General features: G+C 40.7%; 1 protein-coding gene across 1 annotated transcript; it reads right to left on the bottom strand.

The window, feature by feature from the left end:
- Nucleotides 1-538: 538 nt before the first annotated feature.
- Nucleotides 539-10414, bottom strand: GKN1 (gastrokine 1). Its single transcript, XM_040225693.1, has 6 exons — nucleotides 10343-10414; nucleotides 4573-4626; nucleotides 4340-4477; nucleotides 3012-3122; nucleotides 1444-1591; nucleotides 539-780 (listed from the first exon to the last, which is right to left on the bottom strand). The coding sequence occupies exons 1-6, from the start codon at nucleotides 10412-10414 to the stop codon at nucleotides 686-688; spliced, it is 618 nt and encodes a 205-aa protein (XP_040081627.1). The 3' UTR covers nucleotides 539-685.
- Between the last annotated feature and the right edge of the window lie 325 nt (nucleotides 10415-10739).

The following is a 10739-nucleotide window of genomic DNA, read 5'->3' as shown; positions in this document are numbered from 1 at the left end:
ACCCAAAAACATGGGAGATGGGGATGACATTCTGGTTCAGCCATTTTCTGCCATGAATACAGAGAAAGTCATCAAGATGGAAGAAGAGAGAAGTTGAATTTGAGAGGAGCAGAGAAGAGCTATATGTGGTTTCAGAGAGAAGGAGCCTTGGGTCTTGGAGCCAATATAGTTCCAAGACCCAAGTCTTCTTCTCCTTTTCTTTCTCTAAGAGTAATTTTAGATATTTTAATATCCTTGCAATACCCTTCCCCCTCTTTTGGCTTATGCTACTTTGAGTGGATTTCTGTTGATCTGAAATGTTACTATCCACATCAACTATAGGGCAGTCTTCAGAGCAGTTGGATGGTCTTGGAACTATTCCCAGAGCTGTGGTTAGTAGTGTCTGAAGCAGCTGAAGGGGCTCTTTATAAGGGACAGGTCCTGAATATAGGCTAACAGTTGGGTCTAATGCACTTCGACAACTTGCTTCCACCATACAGCACTTTTGACCATGAGCTTTCCAAATAGAAATACTAAAGAATTTTAGTATAAACTGAACTCAGTGCTAAATAAGTTTATTGACTCTTAAGGAAACCAAACAGACTAGAAGAGAACATTTCAGAATGATATGATAAACACCATTAGAACCCACATTTTTCTAAATAGAATATTCTGATGACTAAATCCACAGGAACTTTTTTTTTTTTTAGTTCTCCATTGCTTCTTCACATAAGGAAATGTTCAGAATCCAGAGTATATCAACCCTGAAGCACTTTTCTGGGTACAGAATCAGGTTTGCTCCTGATAAAAAAAGAAGAAAGCACTATCAATGACTTTTCAAGGACCTGTTTTTGGGGGGATGGTGGTGAGGAATGTTGCACAGTTCAAACCAACTCTGCAATAATTTCAAGATTTAGCTAGCTAGCCATAAATTAACCAATTAAGAGATCTAAAAAGTTGGTGTTATATTCGGTCCCTGAGTTGACACTCTGTTTCTATGTAAATTATTGTTTGAATGCTCAGAATTGGTGATTGCTTGAGCTATAAAAAACCAACAGATTCTATCAGCATTCTCCTTGCATTTAGTGATTTACGCATTTCTTGAGTTTACTCTAGATTCACCCATGAAAGGAAACATTTCAGAATGGTTAAAAATCACAGAATCCAGAGCCAAAATACTTAGGAATGACACAGGCAAGGAGTTTGTGTCCTCTTTCTGTGCCTGTTTCCTCATCAGAAACTGAGAATAACAATAAAGTCTATCACATAAGACTGGGATCAGGAGCAAACGAGCTAACTCACCTAAAGCCCATTGAATGGTGCATGGCACAGAGCAAGCACTACTTAAGTGTTAGCCTTGATCACGACCTCCTGAGTAATTTGTGTCCTCTGTGGACAGGCCTGAAAACAGTCTGACAATCCTACCAGCACTAACTCGGAATGCACAGTAGGGGAGTTCCTCACCCTGAATCTCTTCAGCCATGTATGTTGGAATCCCCTTGCACATGGTAACGATGGATTCTCCAAACTGGTCCAGGTTGTTGACTTTGTCAGGCTTGACTGAGTAGATCAGGCTCTTAGGAGGTGGTCCCTCTTGTCCTCTACCCTGAAGCTGAGTGTGGGGAAGACAGGTGGCAAGGAAGAGAGAGAGGAGTGTTCAACCCAGTGGTTTGTTGAATTTGGGAGTTGGATACAAGGCCAAGCAGAGACATTGCTTTGCCAACAAAGGTCAGAATAGTCAAGACTATGGTTTTTACAGTCATCATGTATGGATGTGAGAGTTGGACCATAAAGAAGGCTGAGAGCCAAAGAATTGATGCTTTTGAACTGTGGTGCTGAAGAAGACTCTTGAGAGTCCCTTGGACAGCAAGGAAATCAAACCAGACCATCTTAGAGGAAATCAACCCTGAATATTCACTGGAAGGACTGAGGCTGAAGCTGAAGCTCCAATAATCTGGCCACCTGATGCACAGAGCTGACTCATTGGAAAAGACCCACCTGATGCTGGGAAAGGTTGAGGGCAAGAGGAGAAGGGGGCAACAGAGGATGAGTTGGTTGGATGGCATTACTGACTCAATGGACATGAGTTTGAGCAAACTCCAGGAAATTGTGAAGGACAGGGAAGCCTGGTGTACTGCAGTTCATGGGGTCGCTAAGAGTAGGACAACTGAGGGACTGAACAACAACAAGGCTGACAGGGCGTATTTCTTGGCCATAATTTTTCCATAATCAAAATGAAGAAGAACCAATTCAACCCTGTATATCTCAACACTTTGAAAAGTCCTAAGGGATTTAGCTGATTCAAAACCTCAGCCTTTCATAACAGCCTAAGTCTGAGGGTAAATTTACACTGAAGGTTGTAGCTCATTTGGTCATTTTATATTTCTTGGATTGAGCTATATGATAATCAGTCTCTGAAAATGCAGTTTGTTTTCTTTCCACTGTCAATGAAAGATACCCACTTATCAGTTATACAAATATAAACTTAGGCTGACATTTTAGTGATAGTTTTCCTCTCCCTGCCCACCACACCTAGGGTTACCAGATAAAATACAGGACACCAGTTAAATTTTGATTTCAGGTAAACAAAAGATCATTTGTAAGCATGTCCCAAATATTGCATGGGACATAGTTAGGCAAAAAAAAAAAAAAAAAAATTATCCACTGTTTATCTGAAATTCAAACCTAACTAGGTATCCTCTAATTTTTTTTGTTAAATCTAATAACCCTAACCCAACTCTTCTGGGAAAATGTCCTTGAAGTGTGGAGGACTCCACTTGATGTGAACAGAGCTTTGTTCCCCCCATACTAAGAGTGAGCTGTTCTGATCAGACTTCAGAGGGGCCGGTGTGAGTCTCAGCATTTGGGTGTGAGGACAGTTGCCTCTCCTCAGGCAGTTCCAACTCCTCCCATGACAATGTACTATGTGGTCAAGAGGGAGCAACTCACTGTTGCTCAACTCAACCTTCTCATTGTTTATTTGAAATCATAAGACCTCCCCGAGCAAAGAATAAAATAATTTTTGTTTTTACCTTGTTTTTCTTGGCCAGCATATCAAGGGCTTGAATAGAGGGCATGACTTCCTTGTTCATTTTGTGCACAATGCACGACTTCTTCTTAAAGGGTCTGATTACAGCAAAGCCCTATTAAAGAAGATGGTGGATGGTAAGCAGTATGTTCTCCAAGGTGTCTTTCTCATCAGAAATTAGTTTCACCAGCAGAGGGAAATGGAATTGTGAGATCACAATGAACTGAGATAAGAGCGCTGGATCTGGCCCTGTTTTGCAATCATATTTATTGCTGACATTTGTAAGCACAGATCACAAACTCTTTGAGGGATAGACGGTTGAATTCACTTCAGATTCTAGCCCAGCAAGAGTCTCCCTACATGTTTGTTTTGCCAAAATAAATTTTAAAATACTATCATATTTTAATCTCCTTTGATCACACCATTTCAAGGAGGCTAGAAGGATAGTAATTAGTTTTCTAACTGACCAGATGATAAAACTGAAAATACAAAGAGTTGCCTTTTCTAAAGGACAAGTTTTGTTAAATATAGAGTTGATAATTGCAGAGTTAGATTTTCTAACTAGAGCCAAGTGGGTATTATTTTTTGTTGTTTTTTTTGGTGCCCTTACAGAGAAGGCAATGGCACCCCACTCCAGTACTCTTGCCTGGAAAATCCCATAGATGGACGAGCCTGGTAGGCTGCACTCCATGGGGTCGCTAAGAGTTGGACACGATGGAGCGACTTCCCTTTCACTTTTCAGTTTCATGCATTGGACAAGGAAATGGCAACCCACTCCAGTGTTCTTGCCTGGAGAATCCCAGGGACGGGGGAGCCTGGTGGGCTGCCGTCTGTGGGGTCGCACAGAGTCAGACATGACTGAAGTGACTTAAAAATACATTTAATTAATATTGTTACATACATTGACTTTGGTCCTTTTGAATTATAAATGAAATGCCAATATCTGTCTTTTTAGGAAATTGACAATAGAATGATGTGGACTATGGTTTGGCAACAGTAATATTATGAAGGTCTTTCATCTTTATTGAGGGTTTCTGCAGGTAAAGCCAAAGGATATTGCACTTGTATTATAGCCTCATACCATTCACTGGATTCTAATTAACATTCATTGACTTGAATTTTAACTTACTGTTAGAAACTTATTGACAGCAATTTTATCTAGGAAGTGAAGCTGAGTAAGCAAAAGAGACACATTTACTTATAACTCTCTTATTTGCAATTAGAATTTACATAAGTTTTTATATATTTTTATGGTTAGCAAGCAGTTTTCATTATTGTTTAAAAAGAAATGCCATGTTTGCAAAGAACAGAAATTGCATGTTGACTACCTACACTTCCGTAATCCCAGAGGGAATTCCAGGAGCCCCATCCATTGTTATTGTCAATATTGGCCACGCCATGTTCGTTGTTGACACTCACTGACTGCTGCCCACTTCCACCACTGTTGTTGTTATCATTAACACTGATATCCTGAAATTTACAAGAAGTTGACAATGATTTAATACCACTTGTTTTTTTTTTTTGCAAATGCATTTTGGTAATACACTTTAAAAAATGAAACTTACGTAGTCAGCAAGAGTAGGAGTCAGGAAGATGCCAAGAAGTCCAGCAAAGACAATCTGAAATCACAAATAACACTGGTCTACTGTTAAATGACAAAAGATGAGGACATCTTTTTCTAGCTAAACTTATAAAAGTTTATAAACTTATAAAAGCTAAACTTATAAAACTTACTAAATGTATTACTCTGTTGAGTGATCTGTCTTTTCTTCTTCTTTGATCGTCAACTTTTTTAAACCGTAGAGAATTTAATGATAATGTTGAATTGTAGGTTAATTATAAATAATTACGTTGATTGTTTCAGAATTTTTAATGTAGGTCTTACGAAAAACTGATGAAGTATAAGTATATTGAAAAACAGCGTTGACACTGAATAGCATACATGGCATGGAAATGGTTTTAAGTTCTGAGAAGAAGACCTGAAAATGAATTAAGATAACTTTCCTAATGTGGTCTAGAAGTCAAATAGGACTAATTTCCAGATCAAATTATTGACCTGAATGCTTTCTTCTCTTCCTAGACCCCCTAATCTCAAAAGCAGTCTTTTTATTAAAAACATTTTTTATTGTGGTAAAATGCACACAATATAAAACATATTATTTTAACCGTATTTAACTATATGGTTCAGTGACACTAAGTACATTCATATTGTTGTTCCTATTTCCCCTTCCCATCCCACCCCCCAGCCCCGGGCATCTATCAATGTACTTTTTGACTCTATGAATTTAACTATTCTAGATATCTCATGTAAGTGGAATCAAATAGTATTTGTCTGCATCTACTGTGTATATGGAGAAGGCAATGGCACCCCACTCCAGTACTCTTGCCTGGAAAATCCCATGGACAGAGTAGCCTGGAAGGCTGCAGTCCATGGGGTCACTGAGGGTCGGACACGACTGAGCGACTTCACTTTCACTTTTCACTTTCTTGCATTGGAGAAGGACATGGTAATCTACTCCAGTGTTCTTGCCTGGAGAATCCCAGGAACGGGGGAGCCTCATGGGCTGCCGTCTATGGGGTCGCACAGAGTCGGACATGACTGAAGTGACTTAGCAGTACTGTGTATATATATATATATTCAAAGCAATGGATTAGTAACCAGGTTGGATATGAATGATGAGAAGCCAAAGATGGAGTATCTGGCTATCAAATGTGCTTAGTAGAAGGGAAGTCAATCACTGTCCCAGGATACCTGGGTAATCATACTTGTCACTGAGTACATGATATTGGTTCTCAGAACACAGAGCTTTATGCAGAATGCACAGTTCTGGGTCCCTATCTTCATTTTCTTTGCCTGGAACAAAATGGTTTGAGACCTGCACTAGTGATTCAAGATAATTAAAAAAAAAAATGTTTGATGTATCCCCTGATAGTTTAAAAAGGAGGATGAAAAAAATCAGACGTGGAAGAAATTTTAAAGATCTATTAGTACAACACAATTATTCACAGATGAGAAAATGGAGCTTCAGAAGTTGAGTGACTTGGCCAAGAGTGTACCTTTTGTTCATACCACAACCGGAAGAGAAATCAGATCTAACCTGTGTCTGAAGTTCTTTTTTTTTTTTCCTTAACCTTCCTATCATTAGCACTTATTTCCAGAAAATTATTTCACACTTGTAACTCCATTATGAAGCAGAATCTACTGTCATATATTTTAATGTTTAGTATGTCAAAATATGAATGTTTATTCACTCTACTCTAGCCCTTTTGCATCCTGTATGAGACACAGTATCACCGGTTGCTTTGGCAGAATTTTGCTATCCATTTGCTACTCTCTCAGCCTTTCTGAGAGGTTCTTCTGTCCTTTCTCTTCTCTGTGCCAAGGATTAGACCAACGAAATTGTGAGCACCAGTCAGATATTTAGCAAATTTTCCAGTGGGCTATGAAGGGGATTCTTTGGCACGTTTTTCCCACTGCTTTTTCCTCCTGTCCTTCAGCTCTCTCCCAGGACTCAAGCTCGGCCAAAACTAATGAAACTCAGGCCCTGATGTCTCATTGCAAAAATTCATTGAGAGACAAAGTGGTAAGAGGTGGATTTGTTAGGATCAAGAGAGAAGCCACTCTTCAGGGTGTGAACCACTGCCAAGGGCAAGGGCTGGAGCCACGGAATTAGGACTGGCTAGGTTTTGTGAGGGGGTGGAATTCAAATGCTAATAGTGGGAGGATCATCCCTACCATTGGGGAACCACCCACTCCTCCCTCTTTTGACCCTGCTGGTCTGGACCTAACAGAAGCAGAAGATATTAAGAAGAGGTGGCAAGAACACACAGAAGAACTGTACAAAAAAGATCTTCACGACCCAGATAATCATGATGATGTGATCACTAATCTAGAGCCAGACATCTTGGAATGTGAAGTCAAGTGGGCCTTAGAAAGCATCACTATGAACAAAGCTAGTGGAGGTGATGGAATTCCAGTTGAGCTGTTTCAAATCCTGAAAATTGATGCTGTGAAAGTGCTGCAAGTTTGGAAAACTCAGCAGTGGCCACAGGACTGGAAAAGGTGTTTTCATTCCAATTCCAAAGAAAGGAAATGCAAAAGAATGCTCAAACTACTGCACAATTGCACTCATCTCACATGCTAGTAAAGTAATGCTCAAAATTCTCCAAGCCAGATTTCAGCAATACGTGAACCATGAACTTCCTGATGTTCAAGCTCGTTTTAGAAAAGGCAGAGGAACCAGAGATCAAATTGCCAACATCCGCTGGATCATGGAAAAAGCAAGAGAGTTCCAGAAAAACATCTATTTCTGCTTTATTGACTATGCCAAAGCCTTTGACTGTGTGGATCACAATAAACTGTGGAAAATTCTGAAAGAGATGGGAATACCAGACCACCTGACCTGCCTCTTGAGAAATCTGTATGCAGGTCAGGAAGCAACAGTTAGAACTGGTCATGGAACAGCAGACTGGTTCCAAATAGGAAAAGGAGTACGTCAAGGCTGTATATTGTCACCCTGCTTATTTAACTTATATGCAGAGTACATCATGAGAAATGCTGGGCTGGAGGAAGCACAAGCTGGAATCAAGATTGCCGGGAGAAATATCAATAACCTCAGATAGGCAGATGACACCATCCTTATGGCAGAAAGTGAAGAGGAACTCAAAAGCCTCTTGATGAAAGTGAAAGAGGAGAGTGAAAAATTTGGCTTAAAGCTCCACATTCAGAAAACGAAGATCATGGCGTCTGGTCCCATCACTTCATGGGAAATAGATAGGGAAACAGTAGAAACAGTGTCATACTTTATTTTTGAGGGCTCCAAAATCACTGCAGATGGTGATTGCAGCCATGAAATTAAAAGACGCTTACTCCTTGGAAGAAAAGTTATGACCAACCTAGATAGCATATTCAAAAGCAGAGACATTATTTTGACGACTAAGGTCCGTCTAGTCAAGGCTATGGTTTTTCCTGTGGTCATGTATGGATGTGAGAGTTGGACTGTGAAGAAGGCTGAGCGCCGAAGAATTGATGCTTTTGAACTGTGGTGTTGGAGAAGACTCTTGAGGATCCCTGGTACTGCAAGGATATTTAACCAGTCCATTCTGAAGGAGATCAACCCTGGGATTTCTTTGGAAGGAATGATGCTAAAGCTGAAGCTCCAGTACTTTGGCCACCTCATGTGAAGAGTTGACTCATTGGAAAAGACTCTGATGCTGGGAGAGATTGGGGGCAGGAGGAGAAGGGGATGACCCAGGATGAGATGGCTGGATGGCATCACAGACTCGATGGACGTGAGTCTGAGTGAACTCCGGGAGATGGTGATGGACAGGAAGGCCTGGCATGCTGCGATTCATGGGGTCGCAAAGAGTCGGACATGACTGAGCGACTGAACTGAACTGAACTGAACTGGAGCTGTCCTGCCACCTCTGGGTGTGTCTGTTGGCTTATAGATTGAGGATTAAGGTTTACTTGAATTTGACTTGTCATCTTAGACCCAACTGATTTTAATTGGTTTGCATTATACCCTTGTGCTATGTCATTCTTTCAAAGGTTGTGCTCTGCCCCCTTCCCTCCTGTTTCATGCTCTTTGCCTGAGCCCCATCCAGACCCACAAGGTTGCCTCTACAATCTTCTGGAGAGACAACCAGAAAATAGCTGGTCTTGGGAGGGAAATACTCTATAATATCCAACCCCCTAATCCTACCCAGTTAGAGAAGGCAATGGCACCCCACTCCAGTACTCTTGCCTGGAGAATCCCAGGGATGGGGGAGCCTGGGGGGCTGCCATCTATGGGGTCGCACAGAGTCGGACACAACTGAAGCGACTTAGCAGTAGCAGCAGCCTTTTACATGAAACAAATGAGATAATGAACTAGCTTCATGCTTTTAGTGTTTTCATGAATATAAGACTATAGACAGGGTTCAAGGCAAAACTCTGTTACTTAGAGATCCATTTCACAAGAGGGAATGTGACAGTAAGTCTCTCACTAAGTTGTTTTGCTGATAAGCTTTTTATCTTGCCTGAACCTGCTCAGTAGTTTTTTTGTCAAAAAAGGAATTCAAGAATGTAATGAAAAATCAGACATTTTCTATAGAGAGCAGCTGTTTGCTCTGTGCCCAGATCTGAATCAACAGATCCAGAAAGCAATTTTTTTTAAAGATAGTATGGTATAAGATGCTCAGGCAGCTGACTAATCCCAGTATAATTATCCTTTTCTATGGAGATGCTTATAAATGCCATGATTCCATAAAAAGGGATTATTCTTATTTCTACAAATTTTTCCATGACAGTGATATTATAATAAGAAGCATACCCCCACTTAGCTGAGAATATTAGCAGTTTCCAATTATAAGGTAATAAATTCAAAAGGAACAATCTACTCACTGTGAACTTCATCTTGACTTCACCAAAGCAATGAAGCTGAAATGACTGGTATGCATTCAGATAAAAAGTGTTCTCATATTTGTACTTGGCCAGCTTTACTCAAGCTAGGTGTGAACAGGTGGGGCCTAAGGCTTATCTTTCTCCATTTTCCATATCTGTGCCACATTCTGGCATACCAGGAAGCCTTTTGGAATATCCACCTCGTTGGCAAGGCAATTTGACATGGAGCTGATCTGACTCACTATATGTTGACATTGAAGATATCAAAATGAGCAGTATGATTGATGACAACTTCTGGTCCAATTGAAGCCGTGGCTGTGGGTATTTTATACATTGATATTACTGAGATTTAGGAAAAGAATCATCCCTAAAATCAAACAAGATAAGAAACTATGGACCTTGCAGAGAGCAGCTCGTGCAAGAACGTGGCATGGCTTCCTCTTTGTACCTTCAGCTGAGCCACTGTGATGTTTTTGCTTAGGCTAAGACTGAGCGACTGAACTGAACTGAACTGAACTGAAGCTATTCTCTTACGACTTCCCAAGTGGCGTGGTGGTAGAGAATCTGTCAATGCAGCAGACACAAGAGATGTGGGTTGGATTCTTGGGTCAGAAAGACCCTCTGGAGGTGGAAATAGTAACCCACTCCAATATTCTTGCCTGGGAAATCCCATGGATGGAGGAGCCTGGTGGGCTACAATCCATGGGGTTACAAAGAGTTGGTCACAACTGAGCATACGGGCATGCAAACATATTCTATTAGCTACTCCCACCAAACCTATATCTTTCTCTGCAATCCTGAACTCTCTCAGTGACAGGACCCTACATCTGGTTAGAAAACTAAGGACTCTCTGTGACTCTTCTTACCACCACATACAGTTAGTTACTAACCCTTGTTGTTTCATCTTAGAATTGACTCTGAACCCTGGCTTTGTCTACAGCTTTGTTCACCTGGACTTTTATAGCAGTGATGTAATTGACAGCTCTGGTTATCAGTCTCATATTCCAGGGCATTTTCTCCATGTTCCCTAAGGCCATTTTTCTAAAGTATTTAAGTAAACTGCCTACTACTTTGAAATTTTCACTGGTAACCTACAAGATAAACATCAAGCTCATTGGAATGGCACAGAGGGCCCTTTTTAATAAGATTTCCAAAGCCTCTCCAGCTGTATCTGTCACTCTACGCTAAAAATCTGTATTTGAGCCACACCAGGGTTCTCACTCTAGTGGAAACATTCAGGATGGTTCATGCCTCTCTGCCTTCCTTCATACATGCTGTTCCTTCACCCTGGAGTGCCAACCCTTGCCTTTATCTCTAACTGGTAATTGTTATTCATTTTCCAGGCCC

The sequence above is a fragment of the Oryx dammah genome, unplaced genomic scaffold, assembly GCF_014754425.2.
Source record: "Oryx dammah isolate SB20612 unplaced genomic scaffold, SCBI_Odam_1.1 HiC_scaffold_25, whole genome shotgun sequence".
In the NCBI taxonomy this organism is placed as follows: domain Eukaryota; kingdom Metazoa; phylum Chordata; class Mammalia; order Artiodactyla; family Bovidae; genus Oryx; species Oryx dammah.
This window is presented reverse-complemented; position numbering and strand designations above follow the sequence as displayed.